Below are 27,988 nucleotides of genomic sequence, written 5' to 3' on the forward strand. Positions count from 1 at the left end.
CGAGGGGGGCGGCCGAAGGGCCGCCCCCCTCGCTTCCCGCCCTTCGCCCGCCCGCCTCCAACACCGCATCCCGTCAAACCTGGACATTTCCAAGGCTCTTCTCCTTCAGGACCGCGGCCAAAGGTATTTATTTCCCTTCCAGGTGTCATCTCAAAGGAAGAAACGCAACAGGAAGGTGAGGTGATTTGAGGTTGTCTCCGGCGGGTGTTAAAACTCTCCTGTGTGAAACCGAAGCGGGCGTTGAGGTTCTGTCACCTGGGATGGGTGAAAAAAATCAGGCAGTTTACCACAAAACTACCTCAAAAAGAAGGCAGTCGCACCTGCTGTATCATCACCACCGCATGCCACAAGTGTGATTTTTTTAAATTTATTTTGTTCCCATTTTGTGCGATGAAAACAAATAGGGTATATGGTGAAATCCCGTGTCTTGGCATACGTTCACTACGGTTTGTATGCTGTATGCAAACAAAAATCCCTTAATAAAACCCAAAACCCACCGTTGTAATTTCAGCCCTAAAAGATCACAGAATCGTTTAGGTTGGAAAAGACCTTTCAGATCATCAAGTCCAACCGTTAACCCAGCACTGCCAAGCCCACCACTAAACCGTGTCCCTCAGCACATCTATCCGTCCTTTATATACCTCCGGGGATGGGGACTCAGCCCCTGTCCTCGCCAGCCTCTTCCAATGCTTGACAACCCTTTTGGTGAATAAATTTTTCCTAATATCCAACCTAAACCTGCCCTGGCACAACTTGAGGCCATTTCTTCTTCTATCGCTCGGGGCACCAGACTCCTTCATCCCTAACTTCTCTAAGTCGTTGGATACTTCATTATCAAAAATATTAAACAACTAGTTGTGTGTGTGACCCATCTAAAACTCAATATCTAAACGATAGGGGCTATCGCTATTCATCTTACTGAGGTTTAACGACAAGAACTGCGATGGATGATTCCGGCAGATACCATGATGCCTGAAAATTTCTGGCAAACAAAATCGAAAAACAAAATCAGAACTGACACTGTGTTGACACTCTCGAGATGAAAATTTCTGAGAGCTGCAGCAAGACAAACAAGGTGTGGGCGGCACAAAGCGCAGCCACATGTTATTTGGTATAAAAAGCTAAACAATACATAAAAGAAATGCCATTGCCCCACTTTCAAAGGATCCAGAATCCACATTGACAGAAATCGTATCAGTTGCACTGGGCTCAGAACACTAAAAATGTCAAACTTGTATTGTAGATACTTAGAAAATGAAACTATCCAGTTATTTATTGGTTTAGATACAGGGCTGTGTTCACCCGAAGACTACCAATTTAATTCTCAGAAAAAGAAAGCTCTTCTAGCTATTGACTTTAAAACTCTTCTGCCCCTTTTTCATTAACCTGATGCATGTCCTTCCTGTGGTCATGGAAGATCAGAAGAGCTGACAGTAGCCTGCATTTCAAAGAAGGAAAACATGCCAGGGTTCCAAAAGCCAGTATAAAAAAGCATCACCAGTAATTACACCTCTGAGGAGAGGAATCCTCAGTTCAAGGTGCGTGTTGGCTATAGGCCATCACATTATAAGAGAAAAAAAGGGTTTCTCTCAAATTATCAAGGCAGAAGTCGGTCAATGCCATTCAGATACCAACAGGCTGTCAAACACACCTGCAGCGTGGGTATTGTGCAGCTGAGCAAGATCTCTCACTCGTTCTTCACCAGCTTCCATCTCTCTGGCTTTAAATTACAGCACCACACCGACACGCATCGCCCTAAGTTAGCAGTGACGTTACAGATATAAAAATAAAGATCACTCAAAAAACAAACCCCAAAGCAATCTATAGCCAAAAGAAGTCGTCGTCATCTTTAAGTTAGTTGCTGATGGTAAAAACCAGGATTACGCAGCGGCGAGGCGGCTGGAATCACTGATTAACCGAGACCCCATTGACACTGGACACTGTCCGTAGGCCAGAAAGGCTGGTTCCCCATATGGTTTGCCATGATTAAAGGTAAGATAAAATTGAAGAACCATCTGCACTGACAAAGTGAGTTTTGAATTCTGCTGTGCATGTGTGGTGGTGGTTTGTGCCTTTCATTTAACGAAGCCAAAAGCGGTATCTCAGCAGTGGAAGAGTTAATTGGTTGCCAAGTTAGCCGTCTATTAGCAGTGCTGAAGAGATGCTGGCACCCAGAGAAGGTACTTGCTCCAATAATGATGAGCAGTAGAAGGTGGGAGGAATATAATAAGTTAACGCCAAGTGAGCTCCCGTTTTTTTTCCTGGAAATGGGAGGTCAGCCTTGAAAGGTGCATTACAGTGACTGCATGTAGGAAGTGAGGGTGAAGGAGAAATAACAACCACCAGAAATGAATTACAGAAGGTGACGCGTATCGACAGGACTGAAGAGAAATACGATAAAGGTTTCAGAAAGTATTATTGGAATATATGATGCCTCATGATGCTATTTTCCAGGGAATTGGCATTTTGGCAAGGTATATACCGCTCCTCTGCCAAAGAGAAATGTTGCAGTAGTCAAACCCGACAGTGTTCATAAATTTCTTCAGAGCAATTGGAGACCTTTTCTGCTGCAGTACCCTAGACTGTGCAATACAGGCCACCAAACCGAGGAGAGAAACGTCGAGGAATTAATTGGTAAAAACAGAAAAGGGAGAGCGGCTCAGCCCTTGCATGATGGCCGTGGGGTGTGACATTTGCCTAGCGACCTGCAGCTTTGCAGTCCTTTCAACAGACACAGCCAGTCTCCCACTACTTCCCTCCTCTTGCTTTCACCTCTTTTTTTTTTTTTCCCCCCAAAAACTCTCTTTAACACAGCACCTTTGTTTCAGGAATATCCACACAGAATGTCTTTGTTTCTGTAGTTTCAGTTTCTGAGTGCTTTCTCCTGCATGCGTCCTGCCACGCCGCTCGTGTCCGGAGCAAGACAAGTCAACGTCAGCAAAAGACTCGCTGTCGGGCCTTGCTACATCACTCGCTGTGGAAAGAGCAAGAGTACGTCGGATTAAGTCTCAATCGGTAAACGCACACGCACGCTTCAACTTTGCTAGAACTTTCCCTGTTGAAGGAAAGCGGTTACCTTCATGCCTGGTGTTAAGTTGCACATAAGATGTGCAGAAACTGCCCCGTTTTTAAAATAAAAATGCACAGCTAGGGCACCGATCAGACATCCGTTTTAAAGCAAATTATTCCGCCTTTATCGTTGCCACGTTCCTAGCCACGTAAGCTGCCTTGCAACAGCACACAGCTGCTCAGACACAGAATACTCATTAAATGAATTCATAGTGGTTTTTTTGTCTTGGCATTCTTCTCACCACACGTTTTCATGCCAAGGTAAGATTGCTTAGTCATTTCTTCTTTATGTCTCTTAATGGCTTTAAGAAAAGAACCTCAAGGGAGAATGATTTATAAGGCCTTTTTACTCGTTACAGCCAAGATTTCCGGCACGTCTTGGGCACTCTCTTAGGCTGGCTTTGTTAGGACGGACTCCGGCATCTCCTGTGCCATCAGCTCACAAATTTGTTTTCTGGCTATTCCTGTCTTCCCAATACCTTGGCCCAGGGCTGAGCAGCAATCCCAGACGGAGGGGATGGGGATGCGGAGGTCTTTGAGGCGGAAGAGGAGATTTTAGGAGCAGTGGGCCTGGAGGAACAGGAGACCGTTGTAATTATTGTGGGCAACCAGGTCATTGCAAAGGGGAATGGCCAGTACGAGCAATGGGCTTCCCGAAAGGACCTCTCGGTCCTGTGGTGCAACCCTCCCCTTTTCAGCAGTCACCACTGAATACAGAATGTTTTCCCCTTCTTCTGATGAGAATCCAGTCTTAAACTTTGTAATTCATGAACGTAATTACCCCTGTCTAATAGATACAGGGACAACTTTTTTTACCTTAAATCAGTAGTCCTATTCATCCGGGCTCTCAGTATCTTTTTTTGCATTTAGTTGGGGAAAGATACAGCTAACATAGACAAGGCTCCCTCAGGGCTTTGCTGGGTCCTCCACTAGTTTTTTTTTAAATTTTAGTAAAGGATTTGCAGCATGTTGTGTTTAAAAAACCCAGATCTGTTTCAATACAATATGATGATGATTTATTAATAGCCAAGGAATCTTGTATAGCTGACACCTTACAGTTTGCCTTAGCTGAGAAGAGCCATCGAACTTGTCCGCATAAATTACCATGTTTTTTATAAGAGAAGCGTAAAACATTTGGGTTATATTCTCCAGCAAGAGGAGTGGCGTTACTGCCCGGTGGTGTTTGACATCAAGCCCCCTCAGGGAGCTGGCACAAACACACCGGAGGCGGGTCCGTTAGCAAATAATAAAGGAATATTGCGGTTACGGCAGCCTGCCTTCCCTCACAGCCGCCGGCCTTCCCTCACAGCTTCCCGCCCAGGCGTGCCGTGCGGCTGTTGCGACAGGTGGGTCGCTGCGCGGCGGCTGCGCCTTACGGCGGGCCGTTGCCCCGGTGACGGTGCCGTGGGCCCGCCGCCGCCGTCCCTCAGCGGGGCGTGAAGCGCCGGTCCCGTCAACCCGTCCCGGTGTCGCGGCCTAACCGAGCCTCTCCCGTCCCCGGCCTCCCGCAGGGGGAAAGCTGCGGCCATGGAGAAGTACCAGGTGTTGGGCCTCGTGGGGGAAGGCAGCTACGGGGTGGTGACCAAGTGCCGAAACAAGGAGAGCGGGCAAATCGTCGCCGTCAAGAAGTTCCTGGAAAGCGAGGACGACGCGGTGGTGCGGAAGATCGCCGTGAGGGAAATCAAGCTGCTGAAGGTGAGCGGGGGGCTGCGAGGGCAGCTGAGGGGAGCGGGCCTGCCTTTTCCAGCAAAGTCGGACCAAACCGATGGCTTTTGGATGGTTTTGCGTTTAAAGCTCCTCGTTCAGCTGAGAGACGTGTACGGCGCAGTACCGAGGTGGTTAATAAAAAGCGTGACCTTTTTTATTTCGAAGCCCCTGTAGTTATTTCCCTAGCAACCTGCCCTGCTGCAGGCAAAGGGAACGGTGCAGCTCAGCTCGGGAGGGCGAGCAGCGGTGGGCCTCTGCACCGCGTGTTTTGAGTCCTGCTCGGGGGTTTAAATACCTTCCTGAAAGCCTCCTTCAAGCAGAATAGTAACCTTCAAGTCTATGGTCTGCGTTTTCCTTGCAGTAAAGGTGTTGGTTGTTTAGAACTGACGGGTGTGGGTGAGATTTATCCGTAGGGAGTTGAGGGGTTCTCGGGAGCAAACTGCCTCTTGAGGCTCCTTAAGGATTAGTCCTTTAAGAAGCGGTGTTTATCCAGTGCAGTTATATAGCCTAAGTGTAAATTTCAGCCATTGGGTCGGTTTTGAAAGGGAAACACAGTTGCTTCTGACCACAATATCCAAAGTATAACTAACAAAATCGAAACCAAAAGAGACTTGATTGGGCCCTGTGTGTATTTCCAGGAGCAGCCAAGCCATGGCAGATTCATGTAGCCTTTGAGTTGTAGCCTTGCAGAGTCCCTTTTCCCTTTGGGTGCTGTGCTGGATGCGCCTGGCTAAACCTGACTTGATCAGAAGTCTGTTTATGTGCCTTGTATTCAGCAGGGAAAGGTACGAGGAAGGGAGTCACAAGGTCTCTATTGCCTCCTGGTGGCAGTTGTGTCCCGCTGGGTTGTGTGCCAAATTCGAGTGCCTTGCTGCTGTGAATTTGCTGAAAATGAAAGAAAGGCTGAACCTTTAAAACCTGCGGGTGAATGGTGACCTGAATGTGTGACAGTGTGCCTAACCAGGCTGGGTACCGGTGTTACCCGATACGGAAAAACACTTCTAGGAAAGTTTTTACTTTATTTTATTTTATTAATGGCACTTTCCTGGCAGGCTTGTACTGCCAGCAAGAGGCTGGAGGAGGACGGGTATCAAATTCCCCGAGCCTTATCAGTCAATGGCTAGCCCCGAGGCTGAAGCCAGCTGGCATAATGTCCTGTGCTGTTTGAGTGATTTGCCTGGTATCAATTGTCGATGCTTTATACTCACCTAAGTGTCCAGCGGTACTTCAGCCTGTTGGCTTCTTATCAGCAGCGTTATGTGGGGTAACCTCATTGCGTGGGTTGGTTTATTGAAGGTACTTCTCTTCATGGGCTGTAGATACTCTGTCTGGGAAAATACCCAGGAGCTTCAGATAAACGGGCTTTTGTGTGTGTGCTCTGCAGTGTTCTGTCATACGGTCTTTCTGCTTCCTCTCTTGGCTTTGTTCTTCCTACAGAAGCTTTTGCAAGTTCCTAAAGTGTTTCACTGCCAGTTTTTTCTGCTATGTTCCTTGGTGAATAGGATGCCAAGGATGCAGGGTGGCATTCCGTGCCAGGACATACGTCTCTTGCTCTGCTTGCTCTTTTGACCGCCTTCAGCCCCTGTGTTTGCCACCATAACCTCTAGCAATAGTTGCAGCATTTTCCTTCTTCTCTTGTCCCACAGGTGGTATGCACGAAAGAGTGCTTGTCCCTGTGCGTGGGCACACGTGGTAGTTTGAAGCGTTGGGGCACGGGTGATGTGTCTGGTGAAGAAATGAAGGAAAATCTTATTACAGTTGGAGTGCATCAAGGCTTTTCCTCTGATGCAGGGTGTTCTGGAGATGGGAACACGTGCAAGCCTGTCTCCTCTCCTCTCCTCTCGGCTGCCACAAGTGTCTCTTCACAAGTCTGCCAGACTACAGTCCCTGCGCTGTGAAGGGAAAAAAAAGTCATCTCTGCCGTCACTGCAAGAGCTACAGGCCCTTACAGTTAATAGAAATGTACGTGTTGGAGCTTGCGATGCGGCCAGCAGCTCCAAGCGTTGTGCCCTCAAACTCTTTTAAAGCAGATCTGCGTGAGTCTGGATCATACCTGATCTGTCGTCCAGGCTGGCTTAGTTACTGAGTGGAAGCACGTACCACCTCCCAGGTGCGTTGGGAATTAGCTTGTTTCCCTGGGTAAATGGGAACTTAGCAAGGGGAACATTTCCGTATATAGCTCAGTAAGCCTGGCCTTCCACAGTGAAAATAAATACCTAGAGATGTAATCTTTTTCTAGTTTCTTCACTTGCATGCTCCCTATGAACCTTTTTTTTTTTTTTTAAATTTCTTTTTTCCTTTTCTCCTGCTCTGCAGCTTGGGCAGAAATTTAATCATGGCTGAAAACAGCAAAACCTCTTCAAGTCTCCTGTGCTGGGAAGAAATTATTCTTGAGAAAAGAGCTTTTTTCCTAATTGATCGTCTTTTTTAAAATATTCACTTTTCAGACCTTCTGAGAACTCTGGGTCTTTGGCAGACCCAGGTGCAGGTTGGCCGGCACTCCCTGTGGACTGACAGCATTTCCCCTGCAAGTCCCTGCGCTCCGCGGTCCCTTTGTGTCTGCCATGGTCACGATCCCTGGGCTACGGTGCTGCCTTCAGGCAGCCTCCGATGATGTTTCCCTGCTAGGCTCCGAGCTAATAAATAACTGCGCGTTGTAGCATGGTCTGTTTTGTTAAAGCGGTATGTGATAAACCAGTGTTACAAATGTGTAACGAATTGGAGGTGGATTCTTGACTGGTCAGAATGTGATGACAAAATAACTCGAAAATACAGCTGCTGTTTTTTTTCTTTTCATCTAAGTTGCGGTTTTTGCCTCTAAACTATTTTCAGCTTTCCCCTCTGCATAATATTGGGGGGAAAAAAAAACCAAAAAACAACCAAAAAACATCTCTTCAAATCCTTGGCTGGTCAATTTTCACTCTGAATCCACTAGACACAGTTTAATAGAAGTGGTTTAATTGTTAACTCTATTATAGGTAAGAAAGCTGAACTTTCCTTTTATCCATTCAATGTGCTTGTATTCTGGCACATGTTAGTTATTGCAAACGTGTATAAGCTGGCAGTGCCAACAGAAATGCTTTGGGTATGGCAGAAGCTTAAAAGAAAAGTCTTCTATCAGCCTTATTAGAAAAAACTAAGATGAGAAAAAATTATTAGAAAAAATGAAGACGCTGAGTAGTTGGTGATGAACTGGCAGCTAGGTAGAACAGAGAGGTATTGCAGCTGCTTTTGGTTTTCTTTTAAATGGGGATGTAAGAGATTTTTTTAAAAGAGGACCTAGAGAAAGAAAGGACAGAGAAGAAGAATAAAACTTCTGGAAACATGGGAGAAAAGAGATAAATCGGCTTTGGGTTGTTGGGAGAGGCAAAAAGTTTTCTTAAAACAAAACATTGAGAGGTGTCTTCAGCAATCCCTTGAATCGTGTCTGGAAGGGGTAGCTAGCGTCGCTCCTCGTGCCCTGCCCTGAGGGAGCAGGCAGGGTAGCCCAGTGTTACGTGGCCACCTTGATAAGAATATCTCCTAACGGAGTTTGAGTCACGGATCCAGCCCGATGTTACCGGCAGGAGCTGTGTTTATTGCTGCTTCAGCTGTTTATAAGCAGAACCAGGGAACTAGCGAGGAGTCTCTGCGGCTCACCGGTCACGGTTAAATGCCCTGTTCTTCTCGCAGTGGTCAGAGACATATTTGGCAGCGTGCTGAACTTTCCAGTACAAACTGTCCTGCTTTGTCTTTCCTGCTAGCTTGGGGACCTCTGGATTTTCTTTTGCCATGACAAGTCTTTGTGGGAGATGCTGTTAGGTGCCTGCTGTCTCTCACGTGTTAACCACATGCTCCTCTGGAGTGTTTTGACTTCCTCAAGATTTCTCTCGTGTGGAAGATAAGTTTGCTCTAAAGCTTGTCAAGGTGAGGGCATGAGTTAGTGTCACCTCTTACGTGAGGAGAGTATTCTGAGAAGCAAAAGGCGTGAGATTTCCCAACAAAAGGACGGTGCATTTAGAGCATCTCCATTAAGAAGAAATGTCCGTGAGCAGCGTTGTATTTGTTTTTAGGTTACAAGAACAGGTGTCTGCATATATGAGGTGGTGGAAATCCTCCAGGTAATGTTAAAAACGTAAAACAGAATTGGCAAAATAAAACCTACTCTGAAACGTCAGCAGCCTGATTTTAAGAATAAATGAATGTGAGTGCCATGACAAGAAGAGCATTCCAGGGCAGTGTGCTGGCGGGGTTGCAGTTAAAAGTATCTGGTTGTAGTTTACCCATTATATGCTGTCAAGCTCTCATAAAATATTTCCTGTTTTATAACAGCAACTCAGGCATGAGAATCTCGTGAACCTGCTGGAAGTGTGTAAAAAGAAGAAACGGTGGTATCTGGTCTTTGAATTTGTGGATCACACGGTGCTCGATGACCTCGAGGCGTTTCCAAACGGACTAGACTACAGCAGGGTTCGGAAATACTTATTTCAGATTATGAGAGGAATAGCGTTTTGTCACAGTCATAATGTAAGTATGCACAAGAAGTCAGCTCTGCAGTTAACCTTGAACGCATAGATACACTAGTGTATGGTTTTGATATATGTTAGAACTTAGAGAAAGAAAGCTTTGGCTGAAGAGGAAGAGGCAGGGCAGTAGGGGCTGACAGAATTTCATATAAAATGTCAGCGCGTGATGTCGGCTAATCCAGTAGCCCGTCTGATTGGTTTGGGAGAGTGTTTCAAAGGAAGGGTCCCGAAGTCCATGGGGATTCAAAACTTGGTGGCACCTTATTGAAGGTTGGCTTATCTTGCAGAGGGAGATAGTCTCCCTTTCAAAGTTTGATTCTGATAGTGTCTTTTTCTCTTCAGTATTTTCAGGTTTTTGTTCTCCACTGATTTCTAACAGGTTTGCCAATTTCATCCTAGTTGTGTAACTATATATATAAACACGTGCATTTGTTTATTTTTATGTTTGGGAAACTGTCTCTCTAAAATACTCTTCACATTTAACTGCAGGATGTGCCCGTGGCCCTTGCACTACTTACAGCTTTTAAACTTGTGGTCAAGGCCAGATTTTCAAGCGTCATAAATTGTGCCTGTTAAATACCTATAGTTAGTACACCTGCAGAACATATGCAGAGAGATACAAAAAATAAACGTTTCTGTGTGCAAAAACTAGAGGTTCTGTGTTTACCTGTGCCCTTGGGCTGGCACTTCTTCATTGACTGTCTGCACATAGCTGTATTTTAGAGACTCTGTCTGTTTCCCATGCCTGCAAAAATGTAATTTTCTACCTGGATGTGAGAAAGCTACTATTTTTGGTGAGCCAGTCACTTTACTATGTAGAAGTGGGGAATTTATTTGCCTTGACTTGCTTTTCTCTGTGCAGATAATACACCGGGATATTAAGCCAGAGAACATACTAGTCTCCCAGTCGGGAGTTGTAAAACTGTGTGACTTTGGATTTGCCCGTACCTTAGCAGCTTCTGGGGAAGCTTACACAGACTACGTGGCAACCCGATGGTACAGAGCTCCAGAGCTGCTGGTGGGAGACATCAAGTATGGCAAGTAAGACTGGCATGCGAGGCTGCAGGAGGGTTGTGGGCTTGTGGGGAGGGGGGTGCTCTGTTTTTTGGGGAGGCAGGGGACTATTGCTTGGCAAACAGGTTAAAGGGATGCTGTTCAGCATTCCCTGGTTATTCACTTGTAAAGCTTGAAGCCTTCCTTTTCTCCCTCCCACTCTGCAGCTGACTACTGCCAGTGTTAGGCTTTCCTGGCTCAAAAGGCGTGGAGAGCCCTCAGCGTTCCTGGCCTGTTGTCTATAGGATCTTTTCAGTATTGGAGGAGGATATGATTAGACTTCCCTCCTGTGCAGTGGAGTCATGGAGGGAAGACAGAAAAGTCCCTCCAAACAATTCTAGACGGACATTTCGGGAGGGAGGAGGTGGGATGAATGAGATTTTTCTTACTGGGATCCCCAGTGCCGCAAAACCAGGTCAGAACTTAAACTGTGTTATTCACAGGTCTGTTAGTACAGTTGTGCAGGTTTATGTATGTCCATGTATTACTTAAACTTAATTTTCAGTAAATGTGCCTGAAAAGCGGATGCCTGCAGAAAGAGGAGCTGCTTACCTTTGTGCTCTCTAAAGTGCAAGATTCTACGAATGTGTTATGTTGTACTAATATTTTTACTAGTATTATGAGTATTGGGTTTTGGAACCTGATTTTACATGTCAGGCTTCCGCTAGCATTTGTCTGCTTCAAGAGCTGAATCCTTGCCATTCATCAGAGCACTTGTAAGCTCGGAAAACAGCTGTCTTGCTGTTTGGGGGGGGCAAAGCTGCCCCTCGGGGCTTGTAACCTGCTGAAGATGTGCTGTGCGCTGGCCTGGCTCAGCCTTAAGATCAAAGAGACGAATGAAGCCGTGCTGAGCTGGGGTGTTGTTTTGTTTTTTTCCCAGAGCTGTGGATGTGTGGGCTATTGGCACTCTGATAACAGAAATGCTCACAGGAGAGCCCCTCTTCCCTGGAGATTCGGACATTGACCAGCTCTACCATATCACCAAGTGCCTGGGTAAGAACAGCCTCTCGGGCTCCTAGTGCCTGCTTAGTAATGAAGGGGTCACATACATTTTGACGGGGGGAAGAGGGTGTGGGGAGAAAGGCTGTGGTGTGTGCTGAACTGTTTCTGTACTCGTAGCGCCTGTTACAAAGGGGGAGAGAGGAGCTTGCGAGTACAGCATCAATTCACGGCGCACAGCTGGAAAGAGAGCGACCCAGCCTGTAGCCCTTACAGTAGTGCTGACCCAGTATTTTAGCCTCTCAAATGTTTCATAGGACTGTTCTGTGTTTCTTCCATGTGGTTGCTTTGTTTGTGTGATTCCAGGTAATTTAATTCCAAGACACCAAGAGTTATTCTATAAAAACCCCCTCTTTGCTGGCATGAGGTTGCCTGAAGTGAAGGAGGCCGAATCCCTGGAGAAACGATATCCCAAGCTCTCTGCTGCAGTGCTAGATTTAGCCAAGGTAATTAACTGATGGTTTAATATGAACATTTCTCTGTTTACTTGTCCGTCGCCTTGGGGAGCTGAATACAGCCTACAGAAAGGGCTGGGGTTGTTAAACCGGCTTTCTCTCAACTACCCGTGCAATGAGCAGCTGCTTGGGTTGGCAGCTTAGCGAGGACTGCAAGGATACGACAGCTACCGTCCTGGGTGACAGGGGAGACTAAGCCAGTCATCTCCAGAACCAAAACGGCCATTGCATATTCTCCAGGGAGGATTTGTAGCATATAGTGCCCCACTGGTAAAGTTTTCCAAGGAGATCTGAAAGGTGAAGAAGGGCTTGTGTGTTGAAAGCATCTCCCATACACCTCACTGCATCGGGTGATCTTTTGAAAGGTCTCCCGACAAGCTTTGCCCCTCATCTGCTACCTAAGTGGGTGCTTTGTAGACGATACACAACCCCTTGCTTCTCACTCGCTCGCAGAGCTGTGAGGTTATAGCTGTTTTCTGCCAGCCCTCCCTCTGCCTGCTGGTGGAGGCGCTGCAAGCAAGTAGGCTTGGATGGGATGGCATCCAAACGTGTCCCTTGCTCTTGGAGCTATGTGTCTATTATGTGGGAGTCAGGAAGCCTACAGCTTCGTGGTAGATTCTGAGGAATCCTTCCAGGGAGCGTTTCTGTGCTTTCACACAGTAGTCTGGAGCACCGATATGGGGGGTAGCTAAAACAAGCTAAAAACCACGTGGTTGTATTTGAAATGCCTGATGATCAAAACGGAGTCTAAAGGCTTAGCCAAACAAATGTAAGCGAAAACAAGGGAGGTTTACTGAGAGCAGAGCGATCTATTTGTGTGACAGGTAGTCCCTATGGAGTGAGTCTCTGTGAGCATCGCTGATTGGAATGGAAGCAGCCAGCAAACATCAAACTTTTTTGGTATTGATGTCTCTTGGACTCACCTCAACATAACAGGCCCTGGAAGGGGAACTTTTGCAGCTTTTTTTCTTGACTTCGCTCGGAAACACTAGAGCCTTTGTTTCATTTCTAACGTTTACATTGATTTGACAGAAGTGTTTGCAGATTGATCCAGACAAAAGACCATCCTGTGCTGAACTCTTGCAGTGCGATTACTTTAACAAGGACGGATTTGCTGAAAGGTAAACAGTTCATTTCTGGCTGAAAGCAGGCTAATATTAGAAGGAAGTTAAGCAGTTGTGCTTGAAGATTGCATGCTGGGTTTGCAGAGCTGACAGCCGCTGAATGTCTTGGGTTTTGTTTAGTTGTAGCCTTTCTGGAAATAGAACAGTTGAAAGGGAACGCATTGCAGCGGCGTGTTTGCCTCGTTACCTTGTCATGACATTAATTTATCAGTGTGCGCTCCCAGTGTCACGCCGTATTGGGTAGTATAGTCTTACACTGCATCTACGCCAGACTGGGATACAAACACCTTTATTGCTGTAATGTGAAAAGCGTGTGCTTGTAAGATTTTATTTGTTTTAATGCATACGTCATATTTGGCTGGCTTCTCATCAGTTAAAAAGGCATGGTTGGTTTGATTACTTAAAAGGCTATAGGAGCCTGTGCTGAACACCAACTGGTGATGAGATTAACAGAAGCCCTTTTTTTTTTTTTTTCTCCCCCTCGCGTATGTGGAATGTAGATTTGCTCAGGAGCTTAAATTAAAGATTCAGAAAGATGCCAGAGACCATCAATTACAAAAAAAATCAAAAATCAGCAAAAGGGACAAAGATGATGTTTTAGAAGAAAGGAAAATGCTTGGCGTCCAGGTTGGTCTATCTTTGTTTTCCAAGCCTGTGTTATTTTATTTTTTTTTCATGTGTTAAAATCACTGTATAAGTATGCGCAGCAGTTTAAGTTCATAGCAAAGATATAATTGTCCGTTTCATGTTTTTAAAAAAGACGAGGTAAGTGTGATGTGCCAGAGGAGTTCACCTTTGGAGGCCACCGTGAGTCTAAACAGCACTGAAGACCTTGTCGCCCGATTCAAGGCAGCACATTAGGCCTCTGCCCCCACAGCTCTGGCGCTCAGTGCAATACAGCCTGCAGGCTGTTGTGTAAAAGTTCTGTGCCTTTGATTCTAGCTGTTTGGCTGCTACAAGGTTGTTGTAGTGCTCGGCTCGGCAGTCTGCAAGCGGCTGTTTGGCCAGTCCCTTGCAGGTAAACTACGTTGAGAGATGCAGTTGCTGGCAGATGTGGAGCTGAAGGGAGAATCAGTTCGGAAGCATAACTCATGTTGACTCATGAAAACATGTTTGTATGCTGTTGTTTACCTGTGTTAAAGCCCTGTCTCCAAAATTAGATATTTTGCTTTCAATCGGACACTAAGGAGTAGAGGCTTCAGAGTGAATTTGAGGCGACATTGGGCTCAGTTCTTATTTTATTTCTTTGGAAGTCACGCAGGATACGGCTGTTCTTCCTCCATCATATCTGATCTCGTTCTAAGTTGACTTATTTACAGAGGGTGCTGGAACCCTGACGAGTCTCCTCCCATTTGATGGGAAACAGAGGTTTTCTACTAAAAACAATTCCATCTCCATCAGATCCTTGCAGAATCATGCATGTTTAGGCATTTTGACTTTTTTCCCCGCACGCGCTGCTCTAAGCTACTTTTTAAACATGACTGTGAGAGAAAGATGATGCTTATCTTCCCAAACAGGATTTCAGCATTGACCCGAAGAGCAGAGATGCAAAGCTATCAAAGGCAAAGCACTCTAAAGCTGGTGCAGAGAAAGCAGACCGATCCTCCAACCTGAGCTCCCTCTACGACAGTGCAATGAACCCGTTTAAAATAAGCCCTCAAAGCAGCCTAAAAGATTCCAGCAGCAGCTTGGACTATGCCAAGAATGCAGGCATAGTTATCCCTCCCATCAACCAGAACCTTTCTCCCACTACGGTTGGGATGGGGCCTGTGCCTGGGAACCTTAATTACAGGTACGGAAGCAGAGCTAGAAGAGTTTGTATCCATCATCCCTGTTGCCGAGGAACTGTAATGTCTCGAGAGAGGTGCGGGGCGGTGATGCGGGAACGCGAGACGCGGGTTCGGGACAGGACACGGCTGGGAGCAGCGCGTGGGTGGAGGATTGTACGTGGGTAAGAAAGCTCGGCTTCACCTCGAGCAGCTGCGCGTGTCCACGCGGGCACAGGGTCTCCGTGTTTCCGCATTTGGCAAAGCGCTACTGGACAGCAACAGCTTGCCAGCTGCTGTGACGCTGGGCTTTCTTCGACTGTTGGCTTGTCCTTTGGACCAAACTTCTCTGTTAACTGCACTCACGAAGGATATTCTCCCCGTGAGCCTTATTTCTAAGCATTTAATGACAGTGTTTCTGGGTGTCTTGCATTTGTTGTTTTTATATTCACCGTGTTACCCCAGTTAATACAAAGTTTGGGGCATTTTTGATTACAGAGTTGACGAAAAGAGTAAAAAATACTTGAACCCATTTCTAAAGCAACGGAAGCATTCTCCAGCAGGCCATTACAGCATCAGCTTGACATCGGTAAGCCGTCTGTCTTTCCCCCTTGGCAAAGCAAAAATAAATTCTCAACTCAAGTCTGTGTTTTATTGTCAAGAATCCCATGTGTTGCAGCCTTCACCGTAACTTCCCAACTAGAAATATTATTTTCTTTACCCCTTTTTTCCTGCAGGTATGTCATCTGTTATCCTTTGCTAACGTTTACCTTATATGAAACTTATTTTGTGTCAGAGCACAATTTTAAATGAGGGGAGCAGTCCGACACAGGCTATCGGTCAGAAGTGGAATGTATCTATGGCCTCCTGCCTGGCCAGGAAAAGTAGACCATACGTGCTGCGCTTCTGAAGCAGAATTTAGGATTTGGATTTAATGTGGTCAGGGCCTTATTTAGTCGTGTTACAAATACATTAAAAATTGATAAGGAAAACGAGCGAAATGGAAAGCTTTCCACTGTGCTCGCTGCCTAGGCAATATTCTTTCCATGCCAGCAGGAGCGGTCGCCTTTTTACAGATAACTAATCCGAGCCGTTCTCCAAGTGTTGTATTTTGTCTCTCTGAAAGCAGTCTCGCTTAGATGACTGGGCTTTTTTGCTCTGGCTGTTCCGTTGTTTATAATGTATAAATTACCCTTGAGCAGAGCGGATTCCTTCACACACATTAGAGTCTTTTCTTTTACTCTCCCGCAAGTTCCGACTACAGCGGAACATTGCTGCGTTGATGCGTTTTTAAGCATGAAAATAGCTTTGTTTTTCCTGTCTTTTCATGAGCTGGTACTTATGCCCTTGATTACAGGTTACTAATGAAAAAAACATCCTTCAGGCAAATAGGAAAAAATGGGAATTCTCCAAGACAGACGTGCGTTTGCCAGAACTAAATCATCTCCCTGAACTGAGAGGAGTGGAAGGTATGAGCTTTGATGTCCTCTAAATAAAACCCAGATCCCAAGGAAGTGGCGGGAAGCAGTGTGTGTTAGAGCAGTCAGCTCTTGCTGCTTTAACATGGTACGCATCGGTTGTGTTTTGCAGCGTGGCATCCCAGATTTCTGAAAAAGGAGAATAAAACAGTTTCGGAGTCCCGTGTCCCCTCCCTTGCTGCCATTGACCTCCATAACCCAAGTCTGGCCTCGCAGCAGGTAATAAAGCAATAAAATAGTTTGCGCTGCTCTGTATTTGTTTGGTTTGGGACTTTCTGAACAGCGCAAGCCAGATGTTTCCAGTGTGACTCTTAACAGAAGCAGAACTTGCCTTGGATCCTTAACTGACTAAGTAAAAGGACCTGAGGCCCTATGCTGGGGGAAAAGAGAAGGGTCACGGATGGAACATGGGGCTCTGTTTGCCTCTCTGAGCTTAGCTAAGTACTAGATTCTCACTGCTAAGACAGACAGCGTGAATTGTTGCTATTTCAGCTGGCTGGATCAAGGTGGAAGTAAGCCTGATGTACCAGAGTTGAAGAGAGACCAGGAGGTACACGTGTTTCGAGGAGAACTGTTGTGGCTGCATTAGATGTTGAGGGGCTGAGTGCAGTAGGGAGGGAGAAAGCGTAGGAGCGAGGTGTAGGGAGAGAGGGGGAAAACTTGCAACTCTAATCTTAAAGATTAGTTCCTCAGTAACCTTGAGATGTTGTTGGGGAGTTCAGTAATTCCACAGGCAGTTACCTTGGCTACCTTGCTTCCAGCTGAGATTTGGCAGACTGTACTGGGGGCCGGGGGAAGCATTTTTGAAGTCTGATTTGATCAAAGAACAGATTTGTTTTAAGATGCTCATCAGCATTGCCTATGTCCCTAGAAGACGGTTTCTGATTGTTCTCTCTATTTATACCACACTTGGAAATTGACCGTCTCTCTTTTTTTCTTTTTTCCTTCCCAATTTCCAGCTGTCCGGGACCTTGATGCCCGATGCCTCAGAAGCCAGTTTCCCCAGAGTTGAGCACTAGCCTTGCGGAGAAGGAAATCACACCTGCCTGTAAAAGGTAGGCTTTAATTTCTGCAGCGTAGCTTTCTGGTGGCTTTAATTTCTGCTGTGTAGTCTTCTGGTATCTTTCAAATGGATAGTTTTATGAACACTTACCTAGTTCGGAAGAGCAGTGTGGGAAAATCCTTTTACACTTCACGTTCTCGATTAGGCCTCCTAGCTAGGACAGACTTCTTACGGAGGGCAGCACGCAGCTTTCTGTACAGACCCTGAAGTTGGCTGTGGCAGGTGACTTGTTTTCCTGAGCTGACGTGCTGGGCGTTGGCGTTGGAAATGAAGCAGCTCACGGAGTTGGGGGTTGAGGAAACTGATAGAATAACAAAAAGGGGAAAGTGGCTGCCTTCACGTGAGGAGTGGAAAAAAACGGGGTGTATGTACAGCACTGTCAAGCGCATCACAAAAAATGAACTTGCAAGAAGGGAGAAAAGCGTTTGGGGGGCTCGTCAAGCTTAACATTAGGGAAAATTTTTAATAACTGTGTCATGCAATCTAAATTTATTTAATGTAGCTGTTGATACCTCAGTGTTCTCCAAGCATGAGAGAGGAGTCTGGGAGAGGAGGAGGCTTAGGAAAAGTCCTGGCTGTGGACTTTGGAAGATTGAAGTACTAAGTTTGAACTCTGCTACTCTATTTGCACTTTTACTTAGCGTTGCATCTTATCATTCGAGATTGTTTTAAGCTGAGGCTTTTAAATGTGGTTTTAATAGTTTCTCATCTTGCCCATTGAAAGACATAGAGTTCTCCAAGTCATTTTGTCTGGAAAAAAAAAACTCAGAAAAAATTGTGTGGTTTTGATTTTTTTTTTTTCTGTTGAGGTATTGTTACCTCTTGTTGCTCAGCGTCTTCCAGGGAGCGTACTGTATGTTGGAGTTTGTCTCATCCTCTTCAAAGTGAGAACTGCAGTGCTTAGCTGAGGGTTTTTACTCTCACGGTCACCCCTCTTTCCTCACTGAGGCTGGGCAGAAGGACTGCACCTTCCAGAGGGAGCAGAAGTTGGGGAGAACGAAGAGGGAGGGAGACAAGGTGCTCTGGAAGGGTCTTCAGAGGCCGTGCTCCAAAATCTCACCATCTCCGTTGGAACCTTGTCCTGTATAGATGGGCTTTACTCAATGCTCTGGGTACCCTGGTGCTGCCAGCCTGGACGCGGTCGCATACCTGTCCCTCCGGGGATTCTCCCTGCGGCCGCAGGGACCACCAGGCACCGCAGCCTCCCTCCTCTCTTGCTCGGTGTTTGTTACAGACAGCCACGAGCGTGTCGCAGCAATGCTGTTAACGTGCAGGTGCAAACTGTGCATCTTAGTTTCTTCTTCGGGGCTCTGGGGTTGCCTTTTTGAGGAGAGGGGGCAACTGCTGACTCTGAAATCTCTGCACAAATGCTGCACGTGCTCTTAATCTATACGAGTGTGCTTGGCATTTACATTCGCGTGATGTGACGGCTGAATGCTACTAGGAAGAAAGAACAAAAATCACTGGGATGGAAGCAATCCTGGTAACAGAAGTGGGGGGAAAAAGAAACCTTACTAAAGCTGCCTCATCTGTGAAGCACAGAGGTGTAAGTGCACAGCTTTAGCAAGGTAAGGGTGTGTAATAACACAAAATGAAGGAGGCGTATCATCAGGGAGGACCCCTGTGGTTTTGTCAGGCTGTCCATAACGTCATTCCGCTTTTCTCCTCTTGATGCAGGTGGCTGAAACAGTGGGAACAATCCACCCGAGTTTCCAGGTGCTAAAGCTGCAAGGTCTCTGCAGGAGAGAGGAGGATCCCTTACTCCCTCGTTAGCGCAGCGGACTGCCGCGGGAAGCGGCTCCGGTCCCGCCCGAGGACAGAGCTCGCGCTGCCATTGCTGCTGGGTTTCTTGCATGCAAAACCACTCCTGAAATGTTGACTTTCTGGCCCAGGGCCAGGTCTTTTCTGAGGCTGCTCAGAAAAAAATAGTGGTTATTGGTGTGTGACAAGGGCAGAAGCTCGTTTGGAGGATTTTGAAGGAAGCTGGGCTTTCTTTTGTCTAACTGCTGCCCTCTTGAGGGTTTTTGTCTAAAATGAACAGTGAAGAGGGTAGATAGCTGCTGAATTTGCCATGTTTTGGTGGGCTACCTGATGGGTATTGGAAAGCACCTTTGCCTCGACAAAAATGTCAGCGAAGAAAATGTTTGTGCAAGAAATACAATGTTGAAATGTGCAAATGTCCCCAGCTGTTCCTTTGAAACCCTTGCTGATGCTCAGCAGCGTGTGTGACCTTGTGTTAGGTTCCTTTTCCCTCCGTGCTTTTGTCCCTGTCTTTGGGCGGTTGTCTTCCGGGTGTTTCACCGGGCCTGTTGTCTGGCTGTTGTTAATGGTGAAGGAAGGATATCGGTGTAAAACACTGAGCTGTGACGTGGGTGGCACGTGAAACGGCTTCTGCGAGCGCTCAGTAACTCAAGTTACCGGTCCTTTAGGGCCCTTGGGGGAATGGGACAAGTGAGTGTAAAACTCGCCAGCGGCTTGTGGGGAGAGAAAGATGGCATCGCTTTTATCTTGGGACCGTTACGAGGCTATTTTTGCATAACTGCCCTCAAGTTGGTTGTGGTCAGTTCTATGGTGTCCCTGCGTTGCTCACAACTCTGCCTTCCGGCGGCTCGAGGCTGCTGTCACAGCTCACGCCCCTTGACAGCGTCGTTAATTTTGGAACATGTCCTTGCACAAAATGTGGCCTGTCCCATCGGTGTATCATGGCAGAATACAGTATGAATATCATCGTATTTAGAGCTTTGTGGCTATGCTGCATTTTGACATGTACGTTAAAATTTGTAAATAAAAGGATATTCAGATTCCAAATTTCTGGGCACGAGTGTGTGCTTACAAATGTAAGAGGTGCTCGCTTAGTCTCCCCTGGACGTGGTGTTATATCTGCTTGTGTATGTCGGTGGCATTACCTGCATTGAAAAATAGGACTTTCGAATCGGTTTTTATTTAACAGTTGACATCGTGTTTCTCGCACCCATTTACAAGCACAGGTTCCTGATGTCCCTCGGCAGCATCCGGACAGCACGTAGCCCATGTGCCCGCCAGCGTGCCCTTTACCTTCCCAGCTCGGCTGTGACATTCCCATTTCTCTGCTTTTTCTTCATTGCTAACCAGGAACCACTCCAGGGTAGCCCAGTTGTACCCGTAGCGAATGTTCCCAGCTGGCCACAGCAGTCATTTAGCTAGCCGTGAGCAAATACCACCAACCTACTTGCCTAAAATTGACCTGTTGAGACTTCACCCCAGCTAGGATCGGGTGCCCGCCCCTGCGTGAGCACCGAGATGCTCAGCCTCGACATCTGTGAGTAGTGGGACCTTGTCTCGGAAACAGCAAACAACAACTGGAAAAGTTCAGGGGAAACCTCACTGCTGTCCAGCTGGGGGCTGTTCTCCCCTATGCTCCATCAGGCGGCCAAGATTTTTGGTTTTATTGGGGGGGGGGGTGGTAAGGAAGGTTTTAGGGGACAGGGGATGAAAAAAAAAAAAGTTTTAGGGGAGAGGGAGGGAAGAGGAATTGGCTGAGGCCAACTGGGTGAGGGCCAACAAGGCTCAGGGCCGGGTCCTGCCCCTGGGGCACAACCACCCCCGGCAGCGCCCCAGGCCTGGGGGGGAGCGGCTGGGAGCCCCGCGGTGGGAAAGGGCCTGGGGGGGGCGGTCGGCCGCCGGCTGAGCGTGAGCCAGGTGGCCAAGGCGGCCAGCGGCACCCGGGCTCGTCTCGGGGACAGCGTGGCCAGCGGGAGCGGGGCAGGGAGCGGCCCCCGCGCTGGGCACTGGTGAGGCCGCCCCTCGAATCCCGTGCTCAGCGCTGGGCCCCTCGCCCCAAGGCGGCCATGGAGGGGCTGGAGCGTGGCCAGAGCAGGGCAGCGAGGCTGGGGCAGGGGCTGGAGCTGGGGGGGCTCAGCCTGGAGCAGAGGAGGCTGAGGGGAGCCCTCCTCGCCAGGGCAGGTTTAGGTCGGCCCTCAGGAAGAATTCCGTCCCCGCCGGCGCTGGCCCGGGCTGCCCGGGGCCGTGGCGGTGCTCCCAGGCCGGGCGCTGTGGTGCTGAGGGACGGAGGGGGGGCAGCGCCGCGGTAACAGCTGGGCTCCCGGATCCCAAAGGCCTTTTCCTACCTAAACGATGCCATTACTCTGTGATTCCCCCCCGCTGGTCGGCGCCCGCCCGGCGGGGCCCGGCCCTCCGGTAAGCGGCCCGGCGGCGCCGGGGGACGGCGTCGGGGCGGAAGCGGAAGCGGAAGCGGCGGGGCCGGGCGAGGCGAGGGCGGCCATGGCGGCGGGCGGGGAGGCGGAGGGCTGCGAGCACTACCGGCGCGGCTGCCTGCTGCGGGTGAGGCGGCGGCGGGGACAGGGACAGGGACAGGGACAGGGACAGGGGGGCTGGCGGGCGGCGGCGGGTGCTGAGGTGTGCCGTGCTGTTCCGTTCGCAGGCGCCGTGCTGCGGGAAGCTCTACGCCTGCCGGCTGTGCCACGACGGCGCCGAGGGGCACCGGCTGGACCGCTTCCGTGTGGCCGAGGTGCAGTGCACCCGCTGCCGCCTCCTGCAGAAGGTGGGTCCGGTTTGGTGGTGGTGGGGAACCAAGGGGCGCCGCCATTTTGGGGGGGTCGCCGCCGCCATTTTGGGGGGGTCGCCGCCGCCATGTTGTGTGTGGGGGCCGACCGCGCACCTAACGGCCGTCTCCCCGGTTCCTCTCCCCGGTGTGGCGGCAGGCCCAGCAGCGCTGCGAGGGCTGCCAGAGCCTCTTCGGCGAGTACTACTGCGGTATTTGCCACCTCTTCGACCGCGACAAGAAGCAGTACCACTGCGCCGAGTGCGGCATCTGCAGGTGCGTGAGGGGCGGGCGGGCCCCTCGGACCGGCCCCGGCCCCGCTCGGGTGGGGAGAGGAGCGGGGCGGCACGGAAAGGAGGGAACCCGCCTCCCCCTGACGCTTTTTTCCTCAGGATTGGTCCAAAGGAGGATTTTTTCCACTGTTCAAAATGCAATTTATGCCTAAGTTTGAGCCTCCGAGGAAAGCACAAGGTAAGGATACACCGGTTAACTCCGTATCTTAAAATAAACCACCGTGAAGACGACAGCTGATAGTGCCGCTGCTCCATCCAAGGCCGTATGGACAGGGGGAGCGGCAGGTTCTCTTTCTTTAAGTGCACCTAACGGCAACACAGAGCGCTTCTGGGCTGGCTTGGATAGCGGTTGAAGCTATAGGAAATAAACACCTTGGTCTCTTTTTCTTCTGTTAAAAGGAGCTGTTGATTGCAGATCTGACAGTGTGTAAGTTTGAGCTCCTGTGCCTGCTGCAGTATAGGAAAAGCTAGGCCGCTTGCTGCTGCGGGGCTTCTGGGAGCCCTTTTCTTGCGTATACTTTCAAGCTGTTTGTTTTTTAATATGCTAAGTCACCTGTTAATTCTCAGAACTTCAAACCTAAATGCAAACAGTAATGTTTCATACCTCTCTTACCATTCTAAAGGAATTTTAGAATTTAGAAAAACTAACGTATCCATGGAGTAGATTAACTTTTTTTTTTTTTTTTGTCTTTGCAAAGTGTATTGAAAATGTCTCCAGGCAGGACTGTCCAATATGTTTGGAGGTGAGCTGCTTCTTTTCATCTCTTGGATTTGTGTGTGGCTGTATTTTTTGACCGTGTTTGAATTAGTTTTCTTGTCTTTTTGTCTGATACTTGCCTCGAAACAGGATATTCACACATCCCGTGTTGGAGCTCATGTTCTGCCGTGTGGTCACCTTCTTCACAGGTAAAGCAGATACTTGAGGCGGGGGAATAGCTGCTGCCTTGTGTGTGGCATTTCAGCGGCGCTACAGGCCCGGTTAGTCTGTGTCAGCTACGCACAGCTGGTTTCGAAGGGACCCAGAGGGTAGGGGGTAATCTCTGTTTCATCAGGAAGTACTTTCTTTAGAAAGGTGGTCTTCCTTCCGCAGTAAATTTTGGCGGAGGAACCTGTGTACTGTTCATTCTAAATTTTCCCATGCTGAATTTCCCCCTGTTACTACTTAAATTTCAAGAATCCTGTAGAAAAGTCCCTCCTCGGTGCAGAAGGCAGTTGCACAATCATTTTAAGAGGCTGGTGGCAGCTCATCAGTTAAGTTTCAGATTCTGTCCTTAAGACAGCCCCCCAAGACAGCAGAGTGCTCTGTTCTGCTACAAAAACTGCCAGCTCTGTTGGGATGTTGAAGTGATGATATATATAGCGTTGGGTGCCTTTGGAGGAATAATTACCACGTGTTTCCCTCCCATTTTCCTTTTCTGTTTCTGTCTTGTGTTACAGACGCAGCTTTTTGCTACTCCGCTGGCTCTCTTGTTTTTCCGTTGTCTCTGTGCGCTAAGCGAGTGGCCTCTGTGTTTGACGTAGGTCTCTCCAGACTGCATCTTCCTTCCACTCCTCTCCATTTTAAACTTACCTTGTGACGCATCACACCCCATTTTTTCAGCAAACTTGACCCACACAATCCTTGTCGCAGTGTTGATGCTGTTCCCTCGTGTTAGGTTCGAAGACCTGAGAATGGAATTGGATGTGCTTTGTCTCTGGATTTTTGCCTCGTCAGTACCCGGTGATTTTGCTGGGAAGCTTTCTTCTCACTTGGACCCAGGATATTTTTTAACTTCTGGTTTGGGGTTAGCTGTGTGCCTTTTCCCTGTGTTCAGTCCGAATGTGTTACCAGTCAGTAATCGCCACCTTCTTGCTGACCTTCTCTTTGCGTTTTCTTTTCAGAACATGTTACGAGGACATGCTAAAGGAGTAAGTATTTCTTAACATCTCTTCTCTTAATATTGTTGTAGTCCAAACGGATTACTTCAAGAGGCAAAGATCACGGTGCCAGTCCTGTACCAAATAACTTAAAGCCAACTCCTAAAGGGATAAAGGGCTTTTAATTTCCAGTTCTGTTTGCAAGAACTTCTTGATTTGCGGTGTTTTTCTTGTGACTGGGATGATATGAAACTTGTCCTTTTGGGTGGACTTGTTTCATGGCCCCACTCCTTATCTTCTGATTTAGACTGTTTTGTTGTTTTTTGTTTTTTTTTTCCTTCTGCCAGAGGTTACCGGTGCCCTTTGTGCATGCACTCGGCTTTAGACATGACAAGGTACTGGCGTCAGCTGGATGACGAAGTAGCGCAGACTCCTATGCCCACGGAGTATCAGAACATGATGGTGGAGGTAAGAGATGAGACTTGCACCGACGTCTCTGTTCTTGGCAGATCCGTGCCTTTGCATCACCGGCAGTAGGGGGCACCAGGAACTTGTCCTGGATCAGAAGTCAGCCTGACGGCTGGGGAATGAGGAAGAAATGTCATGTGCAGGCTTACACTCCAAAAAAAAAAAGGCAAACCAACCCCAAAACCACAACCTCTTAGTGTTGTAGTATCTCACAGCAGAGAAACGGCTTGGTCTTTGAAAGCATCTTACTTTCTCCAGTAATGTTAGGCACTGTCAGAGCGAAAAGCGGGAACGTGTTTTTTAACAGCTTGGAGCTTCACGTTCCAGACTAAACGTGGTGGGTTTTCTGCAGAATTATTCAGCTATTGATCTGGGCAAGGCTAGCACACAGAGACTTCTGCTGTTGTCGTTCGGTTTCTTTGTGTCAGCTCAGAACTGTGAAACTGGTTGCTGTTTGCAGGTAACGCTGAATTAAACGGCGCTGGTCGTTAATGTTTTAGTTGCATCTGTTATGGTTTAGACAACCCATCCTACCAACTCTTGGAGTCAGGATATGTGGAAAAAAATCTCTTTACTGCCCATTTTGAGAAGAACGCTCCCTTGCCTGTTGGGCACGGCAGACTGGCTAGTGTTGCTAGCTGCTGTTGATCTGCTCTCGTTTTCACTTGAGGGTTTCTCTGCTGGTTTCCTACACAAGAGAAGAAGCTAAAGCACGTCTGTCCCTGACTTATGCAAGGAGTCACCTCGCCATACTAAAAGCAAATCCTTAGTGACTATACCGTGTGATCTGAGCAGTTACAAATGGAAAACTTAAATCAGCCCGGCTGTCTTTAAGAGGAAGATATTTTCTGCTTTGCCCCCGATGCCAAACCGCTTCTGTAGTTGCTAGAAGCAGGGTTGTAGTATATTGTTGAGCGTCCTGCTGATGCTAAAGCCTCTCTCTCTCTCTTTTCTGTGTGTGTAGATCCTCTGCAATGACTGCAATGCCCGGTCTACAGTGCAATTCCATCTCCTAGGCATGAAGTGCAAAAACTGTGAATCGTACAATACTGCCCAAGATGGAAGATGCCGGCTGCCTCTGGAGGAGCAGTGACCAAGATACGCGCTGCCTTCGGCTGGACGAGGAAGACTCTGCCATGGAAGAGACTTATCTATTTTAAAAAAAAAAACAAACCCACTTGTCAGTAAAAATCTATTCAAAGTTGTCACGGCACCAGTGAAATGGTTACGAGATTTAATTAATGCTGGGGCAAAGGAGTTTTGCTAATTGTGACCCCTCCCTAGTACCTGGGGTACAGGGCAGTCAGGTCCTTCGGGAAGTTCCCCGTTGAGCGGTGTGATGCCCGATGAAAGTTGGTTTCTAGAGAGAATGGCACCCTTTAAAAGAGTTATTTACTGTGCCAGAGAAGAGACGGCCTAAAAGAATAACGAATGAGATGCAAAATGAGAAACTATCAGCAGCTGACACAGCAGAATATGTTTTGGAGCAGCTGAAGGTTGTGAGCGTAACAGGAGGTGGAGGTATAGCTATTCCGCTTGCAGCTGTTGGGGAAAATTGGGAGCTTTGAGAGCGGCCTTTTTACATAAAGCTGACATCTGCAAAGTTTCACGCGAGTACGTTTTGTTCCTTTTGAATGATGCGGTTGTTCTTGGGCCTGGGAGCCAACGGCGCAAGTGGATGGAGAGGGTGAGCTTGCAGAAGTTGCATCCCTTGCCTTGATTTGGTGACAGCTGCGCGTACAGAGCTCGCTCCGAAACAAGGCCGGCCCGCCTGCGTCGGTGTGATTTTTGGCCTAAAAAGCAAGCCGCGAGGCCGCCCTTCTCCCCGGGACACCCGTCTGACCTGCCGTCTCTTCCTTTGCCAGCTGCAGTCGCCCGTACTCCCATTTCTTCCTCATTTTGCTTTGTTCACATACAAAGGCCGCGTGTCGTAGGGATTTAGGCGCGTGTGTAGCTGGGTGTTTTGATGGTTGCGTAGGCGAAGTGAAGCACGTACCGTTGTCTTGTCAGGATTGACGTCGGGCTGAGCCCGAGGTGTTCGCTGAAGTAACAGCAGTTTATGGAGGCGCTTGAGTAGTGCAGGGACCAAATTTCTGTCGGTTTGGGGTTTTTTTTTTTAATGGTATCTGATGTCATTTTGGGGGAGAGAATGGAGGATGGAGGAATGCTTTTAAAAAAACAGCAAAAAAAAACCCCAATAAACTTTCCCACCCTTGTTCACGTAATACCCTGCCCCAGGAGTTTTGCAGTCTTAATATTACAGAAAGTTCTTAGTTCCTGAGCATTTCGGAACGTGCAAGTAGTGTTCAATAATGAAATAAAATCTATTTTTAAAAAAAAAAGCTCAGTTACTCTTCACCATACAACTTTTTAACTTGTTCTACTGTCAAAACAACAGCTTTTCTTCTTGATCTGACTGTCCTTTTCCGTGTGAGATACTACGACTCGGATGGTAGCGTTGCTGTAGCTTGCCTTTACCGGAGTATCTTTTTTTCTGAAGCACTTTTCTCACTGCTATAAATAAATGTAAAATAACTATTAAATTACACCGTGTGTGATGTACCCTCCTTTTACGCACGTACGTTCTAGAAATTCCCGGCTGAGTTTAAAATACGGATTTTTTTTTTTTTTTTGGATGTTTTACGGGCGAGCGGCAAGTTAACCATCCCGCTTCCTGGTGGGGAGGCCACCAGCGCGGCTGGTGTCATCGCCGGGAGCGGGGCGGCTGCCAAAACTTAATTTCTTCACCTCCCAGCCCGTGTTTCCGTTCTCCCACCCCAAACCCCTCCCCGCCATCCCGCCCCTTCCCGACGGCGTAGGGTTTTGGGTTGAGCCTGGCTGTTTCCACCCTCCGTGGCAATTTGGGGACCCAGGTGTGGGGCCAGGTGGGCTGCGTCAGCTGGGCCAGAGGCCATAAATAGCCACAGGGCTGCGCCGAGGGGGAGCGGGGCATTGCGGGAGGGAGCAGGTAACGCTGTTTCCCTTGCTGGTGCTGGAGCATCTCCCTGCTTTTGGGGGTGCTTCTAGGGAAAGGGGCTTTTTGGAGGTGTTTGGGGGGGTACGGGCACCGAGGGGTGGTTCCCCCCTTGGGGCTGCTGTTAAAACGAGGGGAGCAGGGGGGATCAAATGCAGGAGGAGCGCAGCTTGGCTCCTCGCTGTCCCCCCCGCGCTCGCATGAGTGGGGTTTGGGGTTGGATGCCTGGGGAGCGACTCTCTGAGGGGATATGGGGCTAGCTTGGCTATGGGACTGCGAGTCCCTGCTGCCACGGGCCTGTTGAGGGAGGTGTTCCCATGGTGCCGACATCTCTGCTTGACTTTAAGCTCCTGTAGATGGTGAGAAGGACTCTCCTCTTGCTTCTGGATGACGCTTTTGGTGCCTCCGTCGAAGCCGCCACCAAGACTCCCTGCTGCTTCGGAGCGCCCTCCAAATGCGTGCCGTCACCTGGTGGCTACGCTGCCCTCCCTGGACGGAGACCTGCTCCCAGGTAAGCCCTGAGGGTCAGCGGGGCTCGTATCAGCCTGGAGGAGTTGCCACCTCAAAGCTTCGTGTCCCTGTAGGGAGATGCCCAGCTCAGGCAACGGGGCCACGCAGAGCCTTTTTTTTAACGGGG

The 27,988-nt window shown here is 48.3% G+C and overlaps 2 protein-coding genes and 1 long non-coding RNA gene across 11 annotated transcripts; 2 read left to right on the forward strand and 1 right to left on the reverse strand.

The window, feature by feature from the left end:
• Positions 1 to 129: 129 nt before the first annotated feature.
• LOC148051608 (uncharacterized) lies at positions 130 to 3,641 on the reverse strand. 2 transcript variants are annotated; one of them, XR_015699602.1, is made up of 3 exons: positions 3,549 to 3,641; positions 2,818 to 2,974; positions 130 to 255 (listed from the first exon to the last, which is right to left on the reverse strand). It is a non-coding gene; the product is annotated as an uncharacterized LOC148051608 (long non-coding RNA). The 2 variants fall into 2 exon arrangements; XR_015699603.1 differs by lacking the exon at positions 3,549 to 3,641 and adding an exon at positions 3,077 to 3,528.
• CDKL2 (cyclin dependent kinase like 2) lies at positions 2,909 to 20,596 on the forward strand. Of its 7 annotated transcripts, none has more exons than XR_015699601.1 (15): positions 4,360 to 4,415; positions 4,581 to 4,764; positions 9,088 to 9,282; positions 10,144 to 10,322; positions 11,215 to 11,327; positions 11,640 to 11,779; positions 12,821 to 12,909; positions 13,413 to 13,539; positions 14,430 to 14,704; positions 15,177 to 15,267; positions 16,036 to 16,147; positions 16,269 to 16,375; positions 17,116 to 17,211; positions 18,029 to 18,787; positions 18,897 to 20,596. XR_015699601.1 is itself a non-coding variant. In XM_087736033.1 (15 exons), the coding sequence occupies exons 3-14, from the start codon at positions 7,438 to 7,440 to the stop codon at positions 17,173 to 17,175; spliced, it is 1,509 nt and encodes a 502-aa protein (XP_087592159.1). In that variant the 5' UTR covers positions 4,627 to 4,764; positions 6,568 to 6,886; positions 7,224 to 7,437; the 3' UTR covers positions 17,176 to 17,211; positions 18,897 to 20,594. The 7 variants fall into 7 exon arrangements, 6 of the variants coding, with proteins under 6 accessions (XP_087592158.1, XP_087592157.1, XP_087592155.1 ...); XM_087736033.1 differs by lacking the exons at positions 4,360 to 4,415; positions 18,029 to 18,787 and adding exons at positions 6,568 to 6,886; positions 7,224 to 7,458 and having other exon boundaries at positions 4,627 to 4,764; positions 18,897 to 20,594; XM_087736032.1 differs by lacking the exons at positions 4,360 to 4,415; positions 18,029 to 18,787 and adding an exon at positions 2,909 to 3,015 and having other exon boundaries at positions 18,897 to 20,592.
• Positions 20,597 to 20,763: 167 nt separating this feature from the next.
• On the forward strand, positions 20,764 to 26,923 carry RCHY1 (ring finger and CHY zinc finger domain containing 1). Of its 2 annotated transcripts, XM_087736036.1 has the most exons (10): positions 20,764 to 21,539; positions 21,640 to 21,759; positions 21,920 to 22,035; positions 22,152 to 22,230; positions 22,751 to 22,795; positions 22,900 to 22,958; positions 23,708 to 23,836; positions 23,934 to 23,960; positions 24,257 to 24,377; positions 25,342 to 26,923. In XM_087736036.1, the coding sequence occupies exons 1-10, from the start codon at positions 21,333 to 21,335 to the stop codon at positions 25,468 to 25,470; spliced, it is 1,032 nt and encodes a 343-aa protein (XP_087592162.1). In that variant the 5' UTR covers positions 20,764 to 21,332; the 3' UTR covers positions 25,471 to 26,923. The 2 variants fall into 2 exon arrangements, with proteins under 2 accessions (XP_087592162.1, XP_087592163.1); XM_087736037.1 differs by lacking the exon at positions 23,708 to 23,836 and having other exon boundaries at positions 21,200 to 21,539.
• Positions 26,924 to 27,988: the final 1,065 nt, after the last annotated feature.

The sequence above is a fragment of the Nipponia nippon genome, unplaced genomic scaffold (genome assembly GCF_047370975.1).
Source record: "Nipponia nippon isolate SJK-2023a ecotype South Korea unplaced genomic scaffold, ASM4737097v1 scaffold_6, whole genome shotgun sequence".
Classification (NCBI taxonomy): domain Eukaryota; kingdom Metazoa; phylum Chordata; class Aves; order Pelecaniformes; family Threskiornithidae; genus Nipponia; species Nipponia nippon.